The sequence below is a fragment of the Chiloscyllium plagiosum genome, chromosome 23 (assembly GCF_004010195.1).
Source record: "Chiloscyllium plagiosum isolate BGI_BamShark_2017 chromosome 23, ASM401019v2, whole genome shotgun sequence".
Classification (NCBI taxonomy): Eukaryota; Metazoa; Chordata; class Chondrichthyes; order Orectolobiformes; family Hemiscylliidae; genus Chiloscyllium; species Chiloscyllium plagiosum.
Window position 1 is genome coordinate 12,773,314 of NC_057732.1, and position 26,386 is coordinate 12,799,699.

Genomic DNA, 26,386 nt, shown 5'->3' on the forward strand with positions numbered 1-26,386 from the left:
TTTGATGCCAGCCTCAGATAACTGTGTGAAGTTTGCACTTTCTCCCAGTGTCTGCATCAGTTTCTGCAGGGTGCTCCAGTTTCCTCCTACAGTCCAAAGATGCGTAAGTTAGGCAGATTGGCAATGCGAACCAAATTTGCCCCATAGCATTCAGGGATGTGTAGGTCAGGTGGGTTAGCAACCCCAATGCAGTTTTATGAGGTTGGGTCTGGATGAGCGAGTTTTCAGAGAGTCAGAAAAGACTCAATGGGCCAAATGGCCTCTTCCTACAAGATAGGGATTCTAGGAGTGTATGATTTCCCCAGTCAGACTGCTACCCTCAGCTATCCTCCTATCATACACATCCACATCATACTTCAGCCTCTCACCCCTTTCATCCCCCAAGCCTTTGCTAGCTGACAATCTGCTGCATGGCATTCATAAACAAGCACTCTCGAACAAGAATGAAGCAGAAAATACTTACTCCAAAGACCAGGAAGAAGAGTACCATGCCAGGTTCACACCACATATATGCAGAGTCAGGTATCTGAATGACTGTACTGTTCATTTCATCAAAAAAGTAAAACTGGGACGGGGAACTTAATTATGGCAAGTCGGCCTTTTATTGAACATTTATGAGATACAAATAAATGCTGCCTTGCCATCTGGAACTTGACTCACCTTTAAAGCTCAGGAGCACTAACTTGTGAAATTTCATCCCACCACTGGGTTTCTGAATGTTGGCCTCCCACCCAATTAATGTGCCCTGACCATCTTTCCTTTCATTCCCAGGAGTGGGACACAATCCCACCTTTGGAGATGGACAGTCTGAATGAGTCAGCCCTCGGTGTGCAGTAGAGAAACCTTAATTACAAAGTTAACAAGCAGAAATGGAGCCTCTTTGGTCCCTCAAAGACACACACGTTTAGGCAATGCAGATATGTTAAGCAGAAATCTTTCAAATTGGCAGGAAAACAGCTTTATTGAGAGAGCCAGCCATAACAAAAATGAGATGAGTCACATCCTTCTGTATTAAAACGTTTTACGATTCTAACAAAGAATAATGTCAGAACAAACAATGTGAAAATTGTACATACTTCATATTTCTGCCTCTTCAGGTTTTCACATAGATCAAATTTCTCTCCCTCAAGTTGCTGCAGCCAGTCTGCCAGTTCCTGCGCTTTCTCTCTAAATGGTAACAGATATTATGACACAGTCTGTATCTGATGTATATTCTTCTACGGATATACAGGTGTACATAGATCAACATCTTCATTCAACACATGCAGAGTTAGAAATGCTTTACACCTTCTCTCACAATATTTTCAAGGAACCCAATTTCGCAAAATGCAGTGTTAGCTTTCAGTTTGGCGGAAATGGCAATGGGGCTGGAAAACAATGAAAATGTTACTTTGGTTCCTGGCCGACAGAGAGCTGAACAAGGATGCTACATCGTACACAGGTGGCAGAGGGACCAGGGACACATTAGCAAGAGCTGTTAGCATTTGTTGCAGTTAACAAACTGATAAAAGGTTAGTTAGTTCTGACAGCACTTGTGCTAAGCTACAAATTATCACCACAGCAACTTTTTTTTTGCCAGTTCACGTCAATTTCACTGGCAAGCACTTACTTGAGTTTCTGTTCATTAAGGTTCTCTGTATTAAGAGGTTTGCGTCGATCTGCCAGAATCTTCTTTTTCTTTTCTCTCTCTGTTTGCTTCCTGCCACTTCGACGGATTTCAGTCTATCGAAGCAGTAATATGTAATGACTTGCCATCCAAACATATCCATTCTACTGAGCGTATACACAAAATGCTTGTAAAATTGGTAAGCCCTCATCTGGAGGATTGGGTATAGTGCTGGTCATCATACTTATGGAAGGACGTTATGCATTGAAAGCAGTTCAGAGAAGGTTTATTGGAATGAACAGATTGCCTTATGAGGAAAGGTCAGACAAGTATAGATGAGTCAGGGGTGACTTAATTAAAATAGAAGATCCTCTTGTGGGAGAATCAAGAACTAGGTGTCACCATTTTCTTTCCTTCCGCCCCTCTCAATTACTGTCTCTTTGGAATTCCCTTCCTCAAAAGGCAGTGGATGCAGGATCTTGAAATACCTTAAGGCAGAGGTCGATAGATTTTCAATTACCAAGGGGATTAAAGTTTGGGATATGCAGGAATCGAGTTAAGGTTAAAATCAGATCAGCTATGATCTTACTGAATGGTGAAGCAGGTTTGAAGCACTACATCTTGTTTTTTGTTTGTATGGTAATTATCTCAAATTATAAAAGCAATATAATTTTCTTTAACACAATTAAATTCAAGCATAGGAATTTCTAACAGGAACAACATGAACAACAATTGACCTTGTTCACACAAATAGATGTTAACGACAGACAGTGTTAAATCACAACATCGCATACCTTCTGTAGGTAGCCTCCATAATGCAGTGCCATATTCGACAAAACCTTCTTCTTCTTCATATCCTCTTCTGCTTTTTTCCGAAGTTCCTCCTCTTCTTTTCTTGCCTTTTCTTCCTGGGGAACAATAATTTTCAAAAACCTAATAAGTAAACAGTGTTATATTTTGGTTTGTTATTGTTCTTGGTGCACAGCTTTGCAGAATTTGAGAGTACTCGGGCTGGGTGTGCACATTGCACTTCCTGATGTGTGCTGTGATTCCCAGTACAGAATAACAGATGGAATACATTAATTTAAAAAAAAAATACACTCATAGGATTTGAACACCACAATTCCCCTTGTTAATTACCTGGAAGAGGCTGTGTGGGCTACATTCCTAAACCATTTGGTCTATAGGGACATCACATGATTGTTAGGAAAGGTGTTCCAGGATTTTGCTCTAATGATAGTGAAGGAATAGTAATAAAGTTTCAAGTCAAGATGGTATGGGGCTTGGGGGTGCATTTGCAGATGTTCCCATGTATAGGCTCCCCTTGTCCTCCTTGTGAAAGAGGCACAGGTTTGGAAGGTGGCGTGAAAGGACTTCTGATAATATATTGTAGTGCATCTTGTAGATGCTACCAATAGCTGTCATTGTGTATCAATGGTGAAGGGAGTGGTTGGATGTCAAGCAAATGGACTGCTTTGTCCTGGATGGTGCTCAGCTTCTTGAGTTACTCAATTGAGATTTCATGGCATCTAAACGGGTTTTGTAGTCAGTGTTTAAGGCTGGTCCACTTCAGTTTCTGGTCAATGGTAACCACTGGGAGAATAATAGTGGGGGTTCAGCAATGGCAATGCCATTGAAAGTCAAGGAGTAATGGGTAATTGCTCTCTTTTTGCAAATGGAAATTGCATGGCACTGTCTGGCCCAAATGTCACTTGCTGCTTGTCAGCTCAAACCTGGATTTTGTCCATTTCCTGCGTTAAACGGACACAAACTGCTTCAGTATCACAGTTGTAAATGGTGCTAAACATTGAGCAATCATTGTGGCATCCCCAATTCTAACCTTAAGATGGAGGAAAGGTCTTTGCAGCAGCTGAAGACATTTGGGCCTAGAACATTACCTTGTGAAACTCCAATTGGTGATGTCCTGGAGCAGAATTAATGGACCTCTAACACCCATAACCATCTTTCTTTGCACTAAATACAAAGCCAAACACCAAAGATTAAAATTCCAACCCACACCTCAACAATTTCCCAGTGACCCAATTTTGCTAGGACTTCTCAATACCATACTTAAAATGAGACCTTGATGTCAAGTTCAGTCACTCTCACCTCTGGAGGTCAGCTCTTTTGTCCATGTTTGGACTAAGGCTGTAATGAGATCAGGAGCTCAGAAGCCCTGACAGAATCCAAACAGCGCCTCAATAGGCAGGGCAATTCTGAGCAAGTACTGTTTGATACCACTGTTAATTACCCCTTTCTATCATTTTGCTGATGATCAGCAATAAGATGATATTGAATTTATCTTGTACTGAAAAATGTGTTTTTTAAAAAATAATGTTCATCTGTGCCATTAGAATCTGGATGCTTCGATGTAATTCATGGAAATTATTAGGGTTCCAATTTACTCTTTGTATTGTTGGTTGCAAAATGCATTTTGCATAGATGCTACTTTGATTAAGAAAATAGCTGAAATTGAAAGCGAATAAAATAAAAAAAAACTGTTCAGAGATACCATTATACATATTTGGAGAAGGCCCGACTTGAATATGGGCCTCCTGGCTCACAGGCAGGGGCACTATCATTGTAACTCTCTTAGTAGCTATTTAATTAAACTCAGGAAATATTCAGCACCTCAGTTATGTACAATTCCAGTGAAGTTTATGTTCACATCACAATTTTTTCCAAACTTCAGGAAGGAATTTGCCTCCCAATGTGTACCATATGTATAAGGTCAACATTCCAAAACAAAGATGAATACAGAAAAGGAACTATGTATTGCAGAAAGTTTAATAAAAAAAAGGTGTTTTTCAGTCTCTATATAGCGGTCTTAAAATCATTAAAATATAACTCTAACCATAAACATAATAAATGCCAGTGATTTATTCCACAAAAACCTGAAGCCTTGGAGACCAAAGGTAGAACATGTTCAGAAATCCAATAAAATTTGATGTTATTGTGAGCTTAACATAAAACTAAACTTTCAACCAATTGCTCGCTAGCTCCAAATATCTAAATGTCAATTAGTGTTAGCTCAGGGCATAATATGACAACTTAATTGATCGTGATTGATGTTAGTCTGCTTTTTTATCTATTTTTGTTATGCTTGATCGATTAAAAATATGCAAAATGTGATTTTGAATAGCTGCTACTTTGCTTTGTTTTATTCTTTTGCAATTTCAGTTATTTTCTAAATTAAATCGGTTTAGAAATGCTATTACATATAACTGGAGAAGGCAGGACTAGAATCTGGGTCACCTGGCTCAGAGACAGGGACATTACCATTGTGCCACAAGATTTTTCATTGATTGATTAAATATTGGTATAACCAATTAGAGCCAATAGAAACTTCCAAGAACCTGAGAAGCCAGTGTTATGAGCATACACCATCTACCAGTTTGCTGAGGACACCGTGGTAGGATGGATACCGAACAATGAGGAGTCAGAATACAGAAAGGAGTTAGAGGGCTTGGTGACCTGGTGCAATGAGAACAAACGCTCTCTCAATGTCATCAAAACTAAAACATCTGATCATTGACCTCAGAAAGAAAATAAAAGAGGCGAACACACCCCCATCTACATCAGAGCAGAGATGGAGAGGGTTGTGATGAAAGGAGTGACAATAACGGACAACCTGCCCTGGACATCTCATGTAGGTGCAACAATCAAGAAGGCACAACGATGCCCCTTTCCTCAGTTGGAGCAGGAAATTCGTCCTGTCCATAAAGACCCTCACCAACCTTTACAGTCTTACCACAGAAAGCACACTGTCCAGGTGCATAACAGCCTGGTAGGGCAACTACTCTGCCCAGGACCATAAGAAACTACAGAAGATTGTGTGCACAGCCCAGACCATCATGGAAGCTAGCCTCCCATCCAAGGAGATAAAGTGAGGACTGCAGATGCTGGAGATCAGAGGTGAAAAATGTGTTGCTGGAAAAGCGCAGCAGGTGAGGCAGCATCCAAGGAACAGGAGAATCGATGTTTCGGGCATAAGCTCCCATCCATGGACTCCACTCACACGTCATGTTGCTGTAGAAAAGCTGCCAACATCACAGACCCCTCCCACCCCGGTAATGATCTCTTACAACCTCTTCCATCAAGCAGAAAGTATAGAATCTTGAACAAATGCACCAGCAAGTTCAGGAACAGCTTTGTTCTTGTTATTAGACTGATGAATAGACTTTCCAACTTCAAATAATGTTATCTTGCCTCACATACATCCTATGCAACATAACCTGTATGCCTCACTCTATCCAAGTTTTTTTTTCTCACCCTATGATTTGTATGTCCTTGCTTACAATGATCTGCTTGTACTGCTCACAAAAGCTTTTCACTGTACTTAGGTACACGTGACAATAAGTCAAATCAAACACACAAGGGAATCCTATGTTTGCTGAGTGATTGCTAATGGAAATCAAATATATAAAACACAGAGCAGACACAGTGCACATGAGAATCGAGGAGAGGATGTGGGGTATTGAACACGCTAGTGATATCCGAGGAACCTGAGCATTTATTGCTTGTGAGACCAGAAGAGTGACCCACTTGGTGTGAGGACAACAGTCAGAACCCCAAAGTGCTCTGGACATTTTTAAACTTTTGATTTCAAAATGTGTCATACATAAGAAAAGGAGACGGTTACAGCCAAAAATGGTACAGCAGCTCGGTCAACTGCTCCTTCTCCTTTTCAGCTCAGATTCTTTGCTGCCCAGATCCTTCTGCCCTGGTAGATGTAAATTAACTGCTTGCCTAGGGAGTGGCCAATAGAATTAAACACCTAAATTTTCAAAGATACTTCAAACAGACTATACTGTGGTCTCTTGCAATTACCAAAGTAAAGAGAGGCGATTGACCTCCTGCTTAACAGCAAGCCACCCCATCCCCTCCAGATTATATCTTAATCTGCAAACATACCTTGTGTATTCTTCAAATGGAGAAACAGAAGAACAGGTGCTTAAAGAGCATATCTATTGGAGTGAACTAGTGGAACTGAATCTTCCCGGTACAGCTGCCTGTATGCAAGTGTTAGTGTGCTGTGAAGGTCATGGCTCAAAAACTATCCCCTAGTTACCCCTGCACTGCAGGTGATGAACTTTCCTGAAGAAGATTATCACAAAGGAAGCAGGATTCTCAGTCACCCTGAATCACAGTCAAAAAGCATTAGGACGACAGAATCTCAACCCTCTGCAAAACTATTGTTCATCAATCCAAATATTCACCTTCCAATATTAATGAAACTAATAACCTCCACTGCAACATGAAAGATACGAGACACTGTCCATATATTTTTGGAAAACTTTTATCCTTTTGGATGCCATTCTTATTTCCAATCTGTGTATACATGTGCTGCATTAATATTTCTTCTTACAGTTAGTAATTAATAAAAACTCACTTTTTCTTAATTCACAACACGTTGATTAAATTATCCCTCTTTAAATACAATTTCCACTTGTGACTGGGAGAAGAGAATCCTAAACTGGGCCTTGTTATGACCAACTAACAAGGCGGATAAATAAAGAAGGAAAGCCAGTTGATCGCTATCACCATAGGTTAACATTGAGTTCTCCTGTCTGGAACTGAAATGAATCAAGAAACCCCAGCCAGGGACAGGCTGAAATAGATTAGCAGGAAGAGCTGATAAATCCTACTGTTTGGCTGAGTTTTTTGCCTCTTGCTAGGCTCTGCAGGTGTATGATATCATGTCTCATGTCGCCAAGCCAGAAGGTGACCAGCAACTCATCCTAGGCCTCCAACAAAACTAGATTTAAAGCTGATCTTTCCCAATATTCACTGATTGTGTATTATTCCTACTTTTTTTTAATACTTTCCTTGCCATTGGATGGGGAGGGAATACATAACAATTCAATGCAAGGCCTTCATGATGTCTGCACAAAAAACTTACAGCAGCTCGGTTCAACCGCTCCTTGTCCTTTTCAGCTCGGATTCTTTGCTGCTCAGATCTTTCTGCCCTGCGCTTCTCCTGTGAATATTTCATTTGGAAGTAGTTATAAAATGATTTTTAAAAATTGGGTACAAGAATGCTTCATATAAACTGTAATGTAGCAGAGATATATACTGGTCCACGATCACTACATACGACAGACAGCTATAATTCATTAAAATGGACATGAACAGCTATTTCTGAAAAATGAAAAATAGCCAAATGCTACATTAATGCGAGACATACCTTCATAAGCTGCCAGGTAGTTTGGTGTCAACCTCATGAAAGAATTACCATTTCAGACAGTTGACATGTCATCACATGACTTTCCAACACAGCCTGAACCTTGACTAACTGCAAGTGAACCCCAGGCTCTTCTGGGATTTTGCAATCTTAGGAATGGGTGCCTGCTGTTTTGAATAGCCACATGCAGCAGAAGCTGGTGTCCTCCCTGTAGCAGGTTCAATGGAGCTGGGCTTTGAAATTAGGTGCAAGGGTGGCAGACGGCTTTCTAACTATTTTTCCACCTTCAAGTGAGCAGTTAGTGCTCATCTGACTGTCACTGGTATTAACGCAGTAGCAATCAGGGAGACTCTTTATACAGAAAGCAATATGGAGGTGACATGGGACTCCTGCTGACCCTCCAACAGGCATACACTACCTCCCGGAATTTGCATATGAAGTGAAACTACAGACATGATACAGACTCTGAACTAGGGCTTCAAATTTTGAGCATAAAATTCATGAACTCCACCATACTGACGGTAATTGCTATTCTAACAAAGAAACAGTCTCTGCTTGTGCATATGCTCATCCTCTGCACAGCAGCTGCTGGAACAAAGCACACACAGAATTATTGATTAAATTACATAAAGCGTACTCAGATTTTTAAGCACCATAAGTGTCAGGGAACTATGATTTGATCAGCAAGAATTGAAATAAAGCGTACATTTTTGTGGGGTTAGTTGGCAAATTGTGCGTGCGCTATGTTTTTACATCTGGCACCGGCATTAGTTCATAATTGAAATTTGCTTGATAAAACATTTGTTATACTTGGCTCCAACATCCTGTGGATATACAGATACAGTCTCCAGTCAACTCTTGGGCCATTAGAACCAAACTGTTTGATCTAGGTTTGGGTCTTCAGATAATACTGGATTCTCTGAATTGAGGCAGACAAGACGTTGGTGGTATTTACCAAAACCCCAACACTTCTGGCTGACTGCCTTAGATTTGGATACAACCAAATGTTAAATATAAATGTAAACTTTGCAACACAAAACTGTTGATATATGGGTGTACCAATGGGAGGATTGGGCATGGAATCCAGCACTGGGTACTCTATGCAATTCTGTAGTCTGTTTCTTCCACTTCGTGACACAAAGCTAACACAGAAGACTCTGAAAATTAAACATTTCATTTTTCCACACAAAATGAGGGCTTAATAACGGTACCCATTTAAGTGACAATCATTTGAAATGGCACTTTGCAAATTAATATTAAATTTGGTTTTCTCCCACAGTCCAAAGATGTGCAGGTTAGGTGGACTAGCCAGGCTAAAATTGTCCATAGTGTCCAGGGCTGTGCAGGCTAGGTGGCTTAGCCATAGGAAATGTGGGGTTAGTGGCATTGGGGGAGTGGGATGCTCTTTGGAGAGCTGATGTGGACTTGATGGGCCAAATGGCCTTGCTTCCACACTGTTGGGATTATTTGATTACTATATGATTCTAACTCTTCTTTAAGGAAAGAGAGCAAATCACAACTTCAAGATTTTACCGTATAGCTGCTCTGAAATTTCTAGGAAACTGGTAGCATCAAGCAAGTTCAACACTTGGCAATGATAGACACTTACTGTGCAACAATCAGCATTCTTAAACAATAGCATTATAGATAAAGCCTTTAAACCAAACCGTACAATTCTCTCTTTTAAAGCAACAAGATCTTCTTCCTCCTTTTTCCTCCTCTCGAAATGGGCTTCGATGAGAGTTTGCAGTTCCAACAGATCCTTTTCCATACGTTTTCGTTGAATGTCCTGTGGGCAAGAACATAACACTGATAGTGAAGGCCTTTGAATAACTATCATCTATGTAAGGGAACTGTTCCTTTAGAAAGTGACCTAGCTGTACAATACAGGGCTTACTCTACAAAAGTATATGCTCAGCATGAAGTCTTGTCCAGCAGTAAAAAAGTGCTAGTTACTGGGGCACAGTCATAACAGATGCACATTGCTCACAGCAAACGCACATGTCCAGAGGAGTGTAATTTTGCAATAATGATAAAAGTCATAGGAGAATCTTAAGTAAGGAAAGAGATGCTATATCATGGCTTATTTAAAAATATCTTTGACTTTATACCTGAATTAATCACCATGAAGAATTTATTTATGACCTATTATTTGAGTAAAGAAACAGTACAATCAGCTACCAGAATGCTTTATTGTTGATACCAATGTCCCTGTTTCAAGAAAAAAAGTAAATCTTTTAGTCCACTTTAAATTTCATTATATTGTTATAAACGAAAGGGAGAACATACGCTTTGACAGGAAATGAAAGATTTAACGGGAGAAAGTGAGGACTGCAGATGCTGGAGATCAGAGCTGAAAAATGTGTTGCTGGAAAAGCGCAGCAGGTCAGGCAGCTTATGCCCGAAACATTGATCCTCCAGCTCCTTGGATGCTGCCTGACCTGCTGCGCTTTTCCAGCAACACTTTTTTCAGCAATGAAAGATTTAATCCCAGGCTTGGTTAGTATATTTACAATGAACAAAGTATCAATTCCTAATTGTGTTTTGTTTTCTTTTATGCTTGGGGAAGTGAACAGTGTTAATGATAAAGCAAAATACTGCAGATGCTGGAAATTTGAAATAGAAATGGAAAGTACTGGAAATACTCAGCTGGCCTGGCAGCATCTGTGGAGAGAAAACCACACTTAATGGGCAGGATCTTACCACCTTAGGCTTTCTGTCAGTGTTTGCTAACTGACTCAGGAAAAGGGGAGGAAGAGAGTGGGTAAGGGAATACTACTGTATTTTTATTGCCCAGAAAGTAAGTCAGCCAACGATCTACAAGTTTGTGCTTAACTGTAGTTTTAAAAAGTTGAATATTGCATTATAGAGTTTAAATGTGGAAATAAATAAATAAATCAGTTTAATAACTAAGTAAGGCAAAAGGATAAAATTTGTTTAAATTTCAAATAAGGACTGGAAGATAAAAAACCTCAGTGGAATTGTCCCAGTCCATGAATGATGTTGCAATGGTGAGGAAGTGGAGAATATCCAGTGAGGAGCTTCTAGACGTCAAAAGCACAATGGAAGGAAATAGCACTCGTTCAGGCTATGGAGAGTCTCAGGCTCAACCTCTTAATATTAGTGAACCTCATATGCACAGATTCCCTTCTTGGTATCCCTCCCTGTCAACACCACAGGCTGTGAAACTGCCCACATTGCCATCCAATGTGTCTTTGTAAAGTTCATTTCAGGTGGAGGAGGAAGTGTCTTGCAGAGTCAGTGTCTTGGCCTCAGAGCCCATGTAGATACCACTGGCATCTTGGGAGACAAAATAATGTTGCGAACAAGGGGTAGAAGCTCAAGCATGTTGACAGTATATTCACAGTGAGAAAGTGAGGGCTGCAGATGCTGGAGATCAGAGCTGAAAATGTGTTGCTGGAAAAACGCAGCAGGTCAGGCAGCATCCAAGGAACAGGAGAATCGACGTTCCGAGCATAAGACCTTCTTCTCCTGAAGAAGGGCTTATGCCCAAAACGTCGATTCTTCTGTTCCTTGGATGCTGCCTGACCTGCTGCGTTTTTCCAGCAACACATTTTCAGTATATTCACAGTGGTGATAATGGAACAGCAACACAGCATTAGACAAGAATAGGCAACACAGGGTGCGATGCATAGGTAAATCAGGCACAATTTAGAAGATAGTGCAATGAAACTTGCCGGAGCTCACAGAGAGAAGCCCTCCATAAAACATGACAATAGAGAATAGTTGGCCGATTTCTAATAAGATTCTACCTTCAGTTTTTGCAATGTTTCAAAAAATATAAAAGACTATTGGAAGAACTTCAGAGTTCCAACCTTACTAAACAGGACAAAAGAACTGAATACAGGGGGGAGGACGCCTATTTTTCAGGTCATTCAAACTAAAAATCACTAGAAAATCAAGAGCATTATACTTCAACCAGACAAACCTCACATCTAATTTACCTGATTTGTCTTGCTCTTGGTGGGCAAAACCACATAGGCACCACCCTCCACAAAAGTGAACCCAATTGAAGATAAAAATCACTAGAAAATCAAGAGCATTATACTTCAACCAGACAAACCTCACATATCTAATTTACCTGATTTGTCTTGCTCTTGGTGGGCAAAACCACATAGGCACCACCCTCCACAAAAGTGAACCCAATTGAAGAAATATACTCACATCAAAGTCAACTTTTTCACCATCAGGCATTTTGGGAGCATGACTTGGTACAAATAACCTGAGGGAGAAGGAAAGGGAGAGAATGGGATTAAATATTATTTCTGAATTTCTGCATTACATACAAGGGAGGTACGAAGGATGTAATCAGTTATTCGGTCACTACAATTCATACTTAAACTACCATAATGCACAATGACAACAACTTACATTTCTATTATGATTTTTAATGCTGCAAAACATGAAGAAGTAGGTTATAATCCCAGCTGATGGTAATGTTAGAGAGGTCAGAGCCTGGAATGAAATTTGGCTTGTTGGACCCCAAAATTTCTTTTTTGCAATTTGTTTACAGCAGTGGTCATTCACTGAACATATTCATACAGTTGCAAATGCACTTTTAAAAAGATAGACCTTATTACACACAAAAGAAAAAAAAAGCTCTGTTACACTGTAAAAACTGTCAAATTAGAAAGAAGAAAAAAAATTAAACACACGTTTACCCTCAACATCGACCTTACACACAACCCTCAGCCTGAACGATCACCCTGTTCCTACATTAAAGGTCGTTGTTCAGGTGGCATGGTTTACCCGGCTCCATTCCAGCGCATGTCTGCATTCACCAGATGTTATCATCTTTAATTAATACATTTTCATGAGACCCTAAAACCAACAGCTAATGCGGTTTATTCCTTACCAGGTGTTCCTCAAACCTTGTTGTAAGCTTTCACCTTGGACAACTAAAAATATTTGGAAACTTTTTAAACTTACCTTTCCTTCTAAAAGTACTCAAAACATTTTCATCCCCTGACTGTTCTGGAGACTGCTAAACTATACTGCTGTACATACAGGGTCTTTTCTCTCTTGCTTCTTGCTAAAAGAAACCCACACATTCACTAACCTTCAGGATGGCTCTCTGTATTAAAAGAAAACTGGTTTCTGGTCTCATCTCACAGAATCCCTACAGTGTGGAGACATGCCATTCAGCCCAATAAGTCCTAACAACCCACTGAAGAACATTCCATCCAGACACATTCTCCTATCTTTTTCCTTATTACCCAACATTTCCCTTGGCTAAGGCACCTAACCTGCACATCCCTGAACACAATGGGCAATTTAGCATGACTTATCCACCCAACATGCACATCTTTGGACTGTGGGAGGAAACCCACACAGACATGGGGAGAATGTGCAAACTCCACATAGACATTTGCCTGAGGGCGGAATCAAACCCAGGTCCCATGGTGCTGTGAGTTAGCAGTGTTAACCACAGAGCCACCATGCTGCCCTTGTATCACAGGACACCACAGCCCAATTAATTTTCCCTTGTTTTCGGAAGCACTAAGTCCCTCTTCCATTTTTTCTTTAAAATGCTTAATTTAAATGTTTATTGTGGTTAGGGAGCCATCATTCAGGCCACTTTGTTCTGGGTGGTTTTGACTTCCTTGAGTGCTATTGGATTTGCACTTATTCAGGCAGGACGATTCCATCACACTCTTGCCGTGTGACTTCTAGACCGTGGATAAGCTTTAGGAGGAGAGCTACACATCACAACCATATAAATACTGTGGCTACAGAGGCTGCTTCTGTTCAGTTTCTACTCAATAGTGACCTCAGCATGTTGGCAGTGTGAATTCAGTGATGGTAACGTATCGAATATCAAGTAGTCTGGTCATTGTTTCTTGACACTGAAGTGCCAAGCATTCACTTCACATACCAGCCCAAGCCTAGATTCTTTCCAGGTTTTGGTGTAGGTGCATATGGAATGCTTCAGGCTCGGAGGAATCGGGAACAATGCTGAATACTATGCAAATGTTAGGGAACATCCCTACCTACCAGCTTATGAAGGCGTTAAAGATGGTTGGACAAGGGATTCTGCCCTGAGAAACTCCCTTGGCCATATTCTAGGACTGAGCTGATTGACCTACATCAACCACAGCCATTTGCCTTCGTATGAGACATGACTTCAATCAGAAGAGGAAGTTTCCAACCCTACATTCCCATTGACTCCTGTTTTTGCTTGGGTTCCTTCACGCCGTATGCAGTCAAATGGTGCTTTGATATCAAGGGCAGTCACTCGTATTCTTATCTTTGGAATTAAGCTCTTTCGTCCACATTTGAACAATGAGTTAGTGATATTAGGAATGGAGTGCTCCTAGTAGAATGCAGACTGAGCATCAGTGGGCATGATACTGGCTTCTCAAATATGCAGTTCAAACACTTGGAGGAGCCCTCCAATATTTGCCTACAGAGGTGCTGGGGATAACACTGCCGTATTGCACAGCATGGCACAATGAAGGGACATTCACATCCGGCAATAAGAACGCAGAGCTCTCAGGAGGGCTTGCAGTTCCCTCTCACGTCAGATGGCAATGCCGATGGAGAGAATGATATTGAGAGAGAGCCTGAGAGATATTCTTGGTCGGATCAGTACATGACCACATTGTCATCAGGATCCACCTAATATGGAGGCAGTTCTGTTCAGGAACCTGAAGGATCTCACTGTACTTTCAGTACCCATTACCTAGTGAGCTGTTGCTGGATAAGCACCCAGAAACATTAGTGCTGTGTTCTCCCAGGTGATGACCATCTCCAACAAGAGAAAATGTCAATAAGAACATACATAAGCACTTGGAGCAGGAGTAGGCCATCTGGCCCTTGGAGCCTGCTCTGCCATTCAATAAGCTCATAGTTGATCTTTTCTTGGACTCAGATCCACTTACCACCCTCTCACTGTATCCCTTCATTCATTTATTGTTCAAAAATAAAATCTATCATAGCTTTAAAAACATTTACTGAAGTAGCGCCAACTACTTCACTGGGCAGAGAATTCCATAGCTTTACAACCCTCTGGGTGAAGAAGTTCCTTCTCAATTCAGTCCTAAATCTGCTCCCTCTAATTGTGAGGCTATACCCTCTTGTCCTTGTTTCACCCGTCAGTGGAAACATCTTCTCTACTTCTATCTTATCTATTCCCTTCATAATTTTATATGTTTCTATAGGATCTCCCCCTCATTCTTCGGAATTCCAATGAATATAATCCCAGTCTGCTCAGCCTCTCCTCTAAGAGGACCCTCTCAACTCCGGAATCAACTTAGTGAACCTCCTGTGCACCCCCTCCAGTGCCAGGACATCCTTTCTCAAGTAAGGAGACCAAAACTGCACATAGTTCTCCAGGTGTGGCCTCACCAGCACCCTGTACAGCTGCAACATAACCTCTCTGCTTTTAAACTTAATCTCTTTAGCATGAAGGAGAAAATTACATTTGCCTTCCTAATTACTTGTTGTACCTGGAGACCAACCTTCTGTGATTCATGCACAAGGACACACCGGTCCCTCTGCATAGCAGCATGCTGCAACTTTTTACCATTCAAGTAATAATCCTTTTTACAGTTACCCGTACCAAAATGGATGACTTCACATTTATTAACATTGTAGTCCACCTGCCAGACCTTTGCTCACTCACTCGATGTATCTATATCAACCACTGTCCTTGACATCTGCTGGCTTTACAAAGCTAACCACTCTGGGTTCAGTGTTCAGGGATTGTCAATAAGATACTTTTACAGGTCCCCTTTGTCACAGAGCATGTTAGAGCTGGCACTTACTAGGAAATAACTAAACCTCTTACCAAGCAAAAGCCTAACCGCTCCCTCAAGAATGCGCCCAAGCGGAGAGAGCAGAGACGGTGTGGATACCATTGCTGAAACAACAGCAAGTTAGCAATTCCACTCTGTGGATGACACAAGTTGGACATAAGTGTGATCATCATACCAGCTACTTCCTTTTGAATTTCATCTGACTGCTGCGCAGTGACAGGCAGTGTGCAACATACAACACAGCAACTCACTGAGGTTCCTCATTGGTCAATGATATTTATTGTCTGCAAGGACAGTGACATTATTTGTAAGGAGTGGAGGTATCAGTATATGGGATATCTTCCTTATCTGTGATGGAATCACCAGAGTTCCACAAAGTCTTGAAATAATATCACTGCCTTTCTCTAGCCACTAAGGATAGGTCGGTCCCAGAGAGGTCTGATCAGCATGGCTTCCATGAATACAGCCACAGATGGCAACCAAACAGTCAAAATAACCCTTGATGTTCACGTCCCATGAGGGGTACACACATATACCGGCAGTCTGAATGAGGGCTTGAACTTGCCCTAATGTGTGTGCTTGGGTCACATCTTTCATTCTATCCTGTTGTTACTGAGACTCCAGGCTGCAGTCTCCATCAATCACTGGGAAGAACCTGTTGCATTCCATTTCCCTGAGAATTGTAGCTATCACTCAATAATGACAGGTCACCCATTCATTTCAGACAGTCTCCGCACTGTAGTTAGACGATGTGGAAAAGTAGCTAGAGCAATATTCCTAGTATCCAACATGCATGGGGAGTTGGGTGTGGGCAGGGAGTGCCAGTCACATGAGGAATACTAGGGGTGACTGGACCACTCAATTAGTCACTGCCACAAGGTGACCATGCGTTTTAAAAACAAGTGGTCTGGACTGCTCATAAGTACCAATTAGTGAGGTTTTGATCAAAAGGTGGGATAGAGAGGGGAAAGATTGAGAGTGAGGCAACCAAAATGGCTGGTTCCCAGAGCAAGAAAATCTTCTCCTGTTCCAATAAGTCAGTCACTGTACTTTGGCCAGGTCTTCATGTCGTTTACAATGGTGATATCTCAGTTTGCATCTCAGCCTACTACATTGTAGGAGTACTACAATGTGCACTAGGGAGATGCTTTTCAGATTACTGGCTCCATGAGAGTTCCAGGTGCTTGGCTACTGGATATTTGGGACTTTATTGCATTCCTATTGTGAAATACGATATCACTGTGAAACCATTAGCAGTTTTTATTTATTTCTTCACTTGTGGGAGTCACTGGCTGGTCTAGCTCTAGACACCACTGGTTCATGCCCAGGTCTAGATACTGCTGAGAAGGAAGGGAGCTACCTTCTTGAACCACTGCAGTCCATAATTGAGGCTACACAGTGTCCTTTACTTATGAGTAACATGGTGTTCGGTGTCACCTGAGGTGTAGGCAGTCTCCTCATGTCTGTCCATGAAGAGGTATCAAGGAAGCATAGCAATTTTACATTCCATGCATTCAGCTCTGGCAACCTGCCTGAGATAATGAGGGGGCAGCTGTGGTTCCAAGGACACATACTAGAGAGGACAGCTCTGGACAAATAAGCTGGGTAAGCCTTGGAAGACAAAAAGGTGCAGAAATGGTCTTTAGTATCATCTTCATCCGGAGTTGGTTTTCAGGCATGTTAGTAGGGCTGGCTGATGGGCTGCAGCAGTTCTCCACTCTGTGTCACTAACACCAAAGTCTTGTCAAGAGGAAAAAGCTTGTCATGTATTCCACAGTGATACTCGGAGGCTACCGACTGAGTCTTCAGGTGCTGGGTCCTCTACTTTTTGTCATTTACATAAATGATTTGGATGCGAGCATAAGAGGTACAGTTAGTAAGGTTGCAGATGACACCAAAATTGGAGGTGAAGTGGACAGCGAAGAGGGTTACCACAGATTACAACAGGATGTGGACCAGATGAGCTAATGGGCTGAGAAGTGGCAGATGGAGTTTAATTCAGATAAATGAGAGGTGCTGCATTTTGGGAAAGCAAATCTTAGCAGGACTTATACACTGAATGGTAAGGTCCTAGGGAGTGTTGCTGAACAATTTCGGGCAAAAGCCCGGGCTGAATTGCTGTGCTCTTCCAGCACCACTGATCCAGAATCTGGTTTCCAGCATCTGCAATCATTGTTTTTACCCCACTTTTGGAATATTGCCTATAATTCTGGTCTTCTTGCTATCAGAAACATGTTGTGAAACTTGAAAGGATTCAGAAAAGATTTACAAGGATGATGCCAGTGTTGGAGGATTTGAGCTATAGGGAGAGGCTGAACAGGCTGGGGCTGTTTTCCCTGGAGCGTCGGAGGCTGAGGAGTGATCTTGTAGAGGTTTACAAAATTATGAGGGGCATGGATAGGATGAACAGACAAAGTCTTTTCCCTGGGGTTGGGGAGTCCAGAACTAGATGGCATAGGTTTAGGGTGAGAGGAGGAAGATATAAAAGAGACCCAAAGGGCAACTTTTTCACACAGAGGGTGGTACATGTATGGAATGAGCTGCCAGAGGAAGTGGAGGCTGGTACAATTGCAACATTTAAGAGGCATTTGGATGGGTATATGAATAGGAAAGGTTTGAAGGGATATGGACCAGGTGCTGGCGGGTAGGACTAGATTGGGTTGGGATATCTGGTCGGCATGGATGGGTTGGACCGAAGGGTCTGTTTCCATGCTGCTCATCTCTATGATTCTATGTTGCTCTTGCACGGACTGGAAGTGATGCAGCATGGGTCGCTCGATGATGGTGAACATTCCATCGTTGTTGGAGTTCACGATTTGGAGTCCTCAAGACAAGGTCAAGCTCATCAGTGTTCAGACTCCTCTCCTAGAGTGCACATTGCCTCAGGGAACTCTCCGTCAGATGTCCATACATCTGCTACTTTAAGTACTGTTTTCCATTATGTGACTTTGAAGGCTCTAACTGTCTCTGTGCTCCTTCCTCCAAACGGAGCTGTGCACAGATAGTCTCCTCCTGCCCTCTAGTGCCGTGCCCATTACCACATGCCACTGAGTCTAATTGAGTGCCATATCCCTCTGAAATGCTAGTATCAGTGTTGGCGGAGTTTGAGCTAGTCAAACATCATGGTGCTTCCTCTGGCATCTCCTCTTTCTCCTGATGCTGGAGGTGGTTGCATAGTCAAGGGATTTATGAGAGAATGACAACAGATAAACAAGACAAGCCTTGGATCTTTGGACAGCACATGCAGCTTAAGGTCATTATCTCCAACCACATCAGCAGAACCCCCCACTGCAACTAATCCTTCCTGCTCCACATTACGTCAACTTCCCAATATAGTTTGTCCATTTTCCTCATGCATTGCCATCAATCCCAATAATTTTAAAAAAGTGCTAAGATACCTCCAACACCACCTCTAGCACCTACTTTAGCCAATTCACTGGTCTCGGAGGGCACCATGACATGAATCACTCATGGGTGTATTGCCTACCTTTGGTTTTGACCATCACCTTAGCGTCATGAGCCTTCTTTTCCAGCAAGTGTACAATACCTGAAGGCATTTAAAAGGTCATTCTCTCCTGTATCCAGTGACTTTCATCAAAGTTGTAGTGGGTTACATTCATATGCCAATTTGTGAATGCTTGCGCATACAAGACCATCTATTCGATCATGGTAGGAGGATGGTGTGTGCCAAATGTAACACTGCTGTCTGAAACATTAGGGCAATCAGTGAAACAAAAAGTGTTCATGCCAAGCAACTCACTTTGGCAGAGGACGTCGTAGGACTGTTCACAGGCACGAGGGTATGTCTCTGCTATGCTCACCATGTCTGTCATGGTCTGTGATACTGGAAGGCTCCCTTCTTCCTTCAGGATACAAAGGATTCCTCCAGCCTTCAACTTCCAAGGCCAGGAGCACCAGACTGTGGGCACAGTATTGGAGCTTCTAAAACACTACTGGGACATTATGGCACAACAAAGATACCATGGGGATAGACAATGTTTCGAGCTAGATATAACTTTTGCTTTCTGAAGCTGGACAGCAAGGGGAGCACAAGCTGATGCTGTCTTATGTGTGAATACACAAATAGCGTCTGGTATGTCCCTGAGTGAAAATAATCAGGGTGCTATAATTAGATTAGATTACAATCTAATTCTACAGTGTGGAAACAGGCCATTCGGCCCAACAGGTTCATACCCACTCTGAAGAGTAACCCACTCAGACCCATTTCCCTCTGACTAATGCACCTAACACTCTGGGCAATTTAACACGGCTAATTCACTTAACCTACACATCTTTGGACTGTGAGAGGAAAACCACGTAGATACGGGAAGATTGTCTGTATGGAGTTTGCACAGTCACCTGAGGCGGGAATCAAACCCAGGTCCCTGGCGCTGTGAGGCAGCAGTGCTAACCACTGAGCCACCATGCCACTCCAAGTGTACTTTAGAGTGCCCAGAATGTGAGGGGTTCAGTGCATGTAGCAGGGGTAAAGATTAAATTCCAAACAGGAGCTGAGGCAAAATATTGATGTAGGGATCACGACCTACGAAAAAGGTAGCCAGCTGCATTACTGGCATTGAGAGACTTTACCAATATGGAGTGAGGCTATGTGGCCATTCCTTACATTAGGCAGCACCAAAACCCATACTTTCATATTGAAGACCCATGAAGGTTAGTCTCTTGCAGCATTCATAACCAGTTGGCCAGAAATTCCAGTTTCTACTCACTTAACTACTTTCTTGCCTCTCTTCCCTCAAGCCTTAATTACTGTTGCTGCTCCCTCAGATCGCACTTTATAATTAAGTGCAAAGTGGGAATCAATGGGGCCTGCCCCACAGCTGAGCCACTTCCTAATTCTACCCCATAATAAAAATTCATCCAACAGAGATAGAACATTTCCCCATTTGAGCTACACACCTTGGCTGCTAAAATCTGGCATAAAATGAGAACAGAATAATAAAACTTACTGTCTAATTTCTAATCAGACACCAGCTCAGGCATACAGTGCGCACTCAAAATTCATTAGATATCACATGGAGAAGAACTGGTTGCTGCCATGCCAATCTGATAGCATTCAGATGAACTTATGAAAGGAAAATCTTGAATCAAGAGATCAATATAATAGATGGCTGGGCATTTGCAATTTGCTGCCCGAATCTTATTTCCTATTTGACAGATTTCACAAGACATTCCAATTCCATTCACCTAGAGTTCTACAAGTACTCAGACTGATGACTTACTTTGGCTTTGGCTTTGTCTCTTCTGTAACAGAGAAAAACATAACTAGGGTGTTGTTAGTGAATACACATCGCTGGACTCTTACATTCAAAAACTAGCATCAAATTATTCACAATTATGAATGTATACATTTATCCCAAAATCTGCAAACCTTAAAATTTAGAGAGATTAAATGAAAATTAAGAGTGATACACATTATGGTCATGGAGTGGTTTATTTCCGGACTAGTAATTCAAAAGTCCAGTCTTATAAACAGGAAAAGTTCCAATCCAGCCTGAGAATTTAAAAGGCATTTTATTTTTAAAATTCTGGAAATAAAATAAACAAAAATAAAAAGAGGTACCAGTCTTAGATAAAAACTAAAAGAACTGCAAATCAGAAACAACAAATAAAAGCTGCTGGAAAAGCTCAGTAGGTCTGGCAGCATCTGTGCAGAGAAATCAGGGTTAATGTTTCGGGTCTGGGTTCTGAAGGTCACCAGACCTGAAATGTTAAATTTGATTTCTCTTCACAGATGCTGCCGGACCTGCTGAGCTTTTCCCGCAGCTTCTGTTTTGGTAACAGTCTTAGATTGTTGATAAAGATAAACTCAGCAAATTTATTGGCGCTGCTTAGGCCCTATTCAATATTGGATTTAGGCTTTACTTTGACAGATTGACCAAGACAACTTATGAATCCCTTCTGCAAATTATCCAAAGAATGCTGCTGATATTATTTCCTCAATTACAGAGCTATAACAAAACAGGCCAGGTAGGAGACAAACTCAGACCAGCACCCACTGCTGGCTCCAGCTGAAGTTGGAAGCCGAATAGGTGACTAACCTGATGCAAGGAGGTGGGCTGCAGTATTACAGGGAACAAAATGAGCCTGGGAGCATCATCGTTCAAATTTTCATCCTTAAGTCGACAACATTTTCCATACATCAGGAAACTCGGCAATTGGCTGGTTTAGATGGCAACTGCTTTACTTACTGGATCCAGGTGTGTGCCTGAGAAGCTCCAGAGTTTACTGATTATCAACAGGCTGCTGATCCATTACAAGGTGGATTTTCATGTCCAAATTCTAGCATTTTTGGACAATCGGCATCAATATGTTACAAATTTACGATTGGCTGTGGGCTTATGAAGGTAACCATTAGTCATCGGTTAGGTCTGTTTTATATTGGACCTGTGCACCCAGCAGTCTTGATTGGATGTGCACCTAATGTGCCTCTTGGTTTCTGAAGTACAGGTCCAGTCTAGTTCAGCAGTTGCAGTTTAAATGGCCATACCTAAGTTTCTAGCTTGCTCATTTACACTTTTGTATCAAAACAAAAATTATTTATTGATTGTTTGATTTGTCCACTGAAAAAGTCTTTCAATTGTATACTTGTCTGTGTCAAAGCTTAATAAAAATCTCCAAAATTAATAGCTTGTAATGCTATCAAATAGAATTCATTCCATACAAATACAGTCAGAAAAAAAAAAAAGCCATTAAAATTTAACATACCTTCTTCTGCGTCTTCTGCTAAAGAGAAAATAAAAACTTTGGAAGTTAGCAAAATGTTTTTAAAAAAATGTTTAATCTGTTTAACTTAAACATTAAGTATTGAACCTGCTATCTTATAGTAGAACCAATTTAATTTTAAGTCTTTCGAAAAGACAAATCAAATTGGTCTAGAACAGACGGTTGATTTGCTTCCACATTACAATATTTTAAAGTTTCTACCTATGCATCTAAGCCACTTGTAACAGATTTTGAGTTAAGTACAGTAAAAATGCCAATTGTGAATACTAGTCTAAATTTTAAGGCTTGGCAGAATGTAAGCATCAAAAAGTTTCAAACAACACACAGCTTAAGTGATAGTATTAGAAGGTTGGGTTTGATTTTTAAATCTGCAAATGGTTTATATGTATAGATATCATGATTTGTTGATTTTACTACTCAGTGACAACAATGCAAACTTAAGTGTAATTTAAGACAACATATTTCTTGAGTCAAGAGAGTGGTGCTGGAAAAGCACAGCAGGTCAGGCAGCATCTGAGGAGCAGGAGAGTCGGAAACATCGACTATTGCTCTTCGGATGCTGCCTGACCGGCTGTGCTTTTCCAGCAACACACTTTTCAACTCTGACTCTCCAGCATCTGCAGTCCTCACTTTCTCCAACCTATTTTCTGGGAAAATCTGCCATATTTGTGCATCAAAGAGAGAGAAAAAAAAAACACATTGTACAAGTCAGTATGATTAAAACATGAGGATTTTACAAAGTTAAGACAACCTCACTCTGTAGACTGTACTTTAGTCAAACATGTTATCAGCACATGGACAAAGGATGTACCTTCAAGAGTTGGTTGTTCAGTCTGAAGTGCAGATAAATCTGATTCTACCAGACATGGAAAGACATAGAACAAATCAGTGTCCAGCTCTGAAAAATCATGGCACATGTTATGTACTGTGAGAGGTAATTTCGGTTTAAACTTTAAGATGTGCCTGGACCACAGACTGATCTATAATAAAAGACAAAACTTTTGTTTCTTTTCTAGAACATTTTATATACTCAAAAGTAGAATAGTTTAAATTGTGCAGAATGCTGACAATTTGTGAGCAGAGTAAAAAACAAACAGGCTCTTGATTGATGAAACCATTAACACAGGCAGGGAAGGATGAATCCTTGACTGATAAGACTCCAGGATAGGGAAACGACCCGAGAGACATCTGCTACAGATTGATAAGACCGCTAGCACAGACAGAGAAGAATAAGTCTTTCACTGATAAGACTACAGGGTGAGAAAAACAACAAACTTTGGAGACTCTGGAGCCTTTTGTTGCAGACTTTGTGATAAAAATAATGATGTTTTTAAGAATGTGAACCTCATGGCTTGTTAGAGCCAAGGAGGGGAGGGACTTGTACTGTATATAATGGGAGACTTTGTAAGCCTCAGCGCGCCTTTTTTCAAGGGTGCCCAACTCTGCAGACTTGTTAATAAAACTTTGTTCTCCTGAATTTGTCTAGAGTGATTATTGAGAAGCGATTTTCGTTTCTAACATGTACTATTGCTCACTTTTGTTTGATGAACATACTGCTGATGCATTGGCATTGAAAAGTGCTCAATGAGCACTTTGGAAATGCTCCAAATTGATTACAATGTGTGGTATAATAAATCTTTGAATAGCTCAAGCAAAATGCATTAATACTCAGCACCTCATTTTTGTAATTTACACTAGCAGTTTGCAGGATCATATTTTGTCAATTTCCACAAATCAGTCGATGTCACGCACATAAATCCTTTAAAATACCCAAAAGTATTAATCAACATTCATTTTCCATCCATTGCAATGGTTATTTCAAAATCATGTGAAAGTCTGCAAACACTTAAAATATTAGTTTTGTTTAGCTGAAATCAGAGGCAATTTCTTTTCAACTTGCAAAAATTATTGGGGGTCAAAAAGAACAGAAACCAGCTGCCGCAAACATTTTATAATGTAAATCATATTTTTGCAATGCAAATTACTACAAACTGCCACAAATTGCTACATTATGAATATATGAAGATTATTTCCCAAACAGATTGTCTTGGTTTAATAGAAAGATAATTATGGAATAAATGCTGGCCAGGATACCAACTAAGTAATCTCCATTGAATACTGTCATGAGGTCTTCAAACACGCCAATGCACAGGTAGGGAAAACTCTGATCTAATGCCGCAGAGTTACAGCACTTCTAAAACAAAAATGCAATATTCTCCCCATATAATGGTATGATAGATAATGGGTGTATATTCTGACAGTGATTGAATTTGAAGTCTCTGACCAACCGCTCAAGTCACAACCAACTGAGTTAAAGGCGGTGTTTGCGAGGACCAGTTTCAGGTGCATGAACTAGAGCTTTACGGGAGTTCAGAGTGGACAATTAGGGCAGAACACACCCAGGATTTCAAACTGTATGCAGTTGTCCCCAGGAAATACCCATCTAACGTTGGCCTTACACAAGGTTGGCAGTTGGTGGGTGTTCTGGATCTCTTTAAGAGACTTCACTCCTAAGAATTCTTGAGCCATGTGCACATAATATTTCCAGTTTTGTCGGCTGTGGATGTGCAACATCCACACAGAAATCAGGTGCTCTCTGCTGCAATGTCTGCTTCGTCACTTGTAATGTCTTTTGCTTTTCTAAAAAAAAACTAACCCACAAAGTTAAATAATATCTGCCGCTTCGACTACCATTATGAACAAGACAGTGGAAAGCAGAGATAAATGACAACTTTGTTCAGAATGTTGGCAATTTTACCTTGTTCCAATTTGGCCTCTTCATTTTGTGTTTCTTCTTCTAAAAGAAAGAGACTTTAGTTAAAACAGCAACTTAGAAAGATACTCTTGGTTTTGTTTAGAAATGGTTGTAAAGACACCACCAATAAATCAGCAAGTTTATCTATTAGATGTAGGACAGCTCAGAACATATATCCCGTGACTATCCTAATATAACAGGTGTGCATTTCGGGAAATTCACTTAGAGTCACTACAGAGATAGTTCACACACCATTCACAGGAGAATGGAGCCATATTCATTCCCATGCACAACTGGATTAATAAACTGTGCTGAGGGAGGATATTCCCGGAAATACAGCCAGGGAAGTTATTTGGATGGAACAGAGAAATAAGAAAGGGATGATCACCTTATTGGGATTAGATTATAGACCCCCTAATAGTCAGAGGGAAATTGAGAAACAAACTTATAAGGAGATCTCAGTTGTCTGTAAGAATAATAGGGTGATTATGGTTGGGGATTTTAACTGTCAAAACATAGACTGGGACTGCCATAGTGTTAAAGATTTAGATGGAGAGGAATTTGTTAAGTGTGGGGCCAGCGACCAGAATTCTATTAGCTTTAAAATAATGACGAAAAAGAATACACCAGATCTAAAAGTTGAAGTTCTAAATTGGAGAAAGGCCAATTTTGACGGTATTAGGTAAGAACTTTCGAAAGCTGAATGGGGGCAGATGTTTGCAGGTAAAGAGACGGCTGGAAAATAGGAAGCCTTCAGAAATGAGATAACAAGAATCCAGAGAAAGTATATTCCGGTCAGGGTGAAAGGGAAGGCTGGTAGGTATAGAGAATGCTGGATGATTAAGAAATTGAGGGTTTGGTTAAGAAAAAGAAGGAAGCATATGTCAGGTATAGACAGGATAGATCAGGTGAATCCTTAGAAGAGTATAAAGGAAGTAGGAGTATACTTCAGAGGGAAATCAGAAGGTCAAAAAGTGGACATGAGATAGCTTTGGCAAATAGAGTTAAGGAGAATCCAAAGAGATTTTACAAATACATAAAGGACAAAAGGGTAACTAGGGAGAGTATAGGGCCCTCAAAGATCAGAAAGGAGGTCTTTGTGTGGAGCCACAGAAAATGGGGGAGATAATAAATGAATATTTTGCATCAGTATTTACGGTGGAAAAGGATATGGAAGATATAGACTGTAGGGAAATAAATGGTGACATCTTGCAAAATCTAGATTAGAGTGGTTCTGGAAACGCACAGCAGGTCAGGCAGCATACGAGGAGCAGGAAAATCAACGTTTCGGGCAAAAGCCCTTCATCAGGAATAGAGGC

The 26,386-nt window shown here is 41.0% G+C and overlaps 1 protein-coding gene across 4 annotated transcripts in view; it reads right to left on the bottom strand.

The window, feature by feature from the left end:
• Nucleotides 1-26,386, bottom strand: part of LOC122561624 (troponin T, fast skeletal muscle isoforms-like) — a 48,830-nt gene that overhangs the window by 8,949 nt on the left and 13,495 nt on the right. For 2 of the 4 annotated variants that reach the window (XM_043713549.1, XM_043713546.1), the window contains 10 exons: nucleotides 25,071-25,109; nucleotides 23,124-23,168; nucleotides 22,295-22,312; nucleotides 20,809-20,830; nucleotides 11,976-12,033; nucleotides 9,463-9,579; nucleotides 7,509-7,586; nucleotides 2,401-2,514; nucleotides 1,610-1,722; nucleotides 1,077-1,167 (listed from right to left, as the gene is read on the bottom strand). In XM_043713549.1, the coding sequence (XP_043569484.1) occupies nucleotides 1,077-1,167; nucleotides 1,610-1,722; nucleotides 2,401-2,514; nucleotides 7,509-7,586; nucleotides 9,463-9,579; nucleotides 11,976-12,033; nucleotides 20,809-20,830; nucleotides 22,295-22,312; nucleotides 23,124-23,168; nucleotides 25,071-25,109 (695 nt within the window). The remainder of the gene's footprint in view (nucleotides 1-1,076; nucleotides 1,168-1,609; nucleotides 1,723-2,400; nucleotides 2,515-7,508; nucleotides 7,587-9,462; nucleotides 9,580-11,975; nucleotides 12,034-20,808; nucleotides 20,831-22,294; nucleotides 22,313-23,123; nucleotides 23,169-25,070; nucleotides 25,110-26,386) is intronic. The other 2 variants (XM_043713548.1, XM_043713547.1) reach the window with 2 other exon arrangements.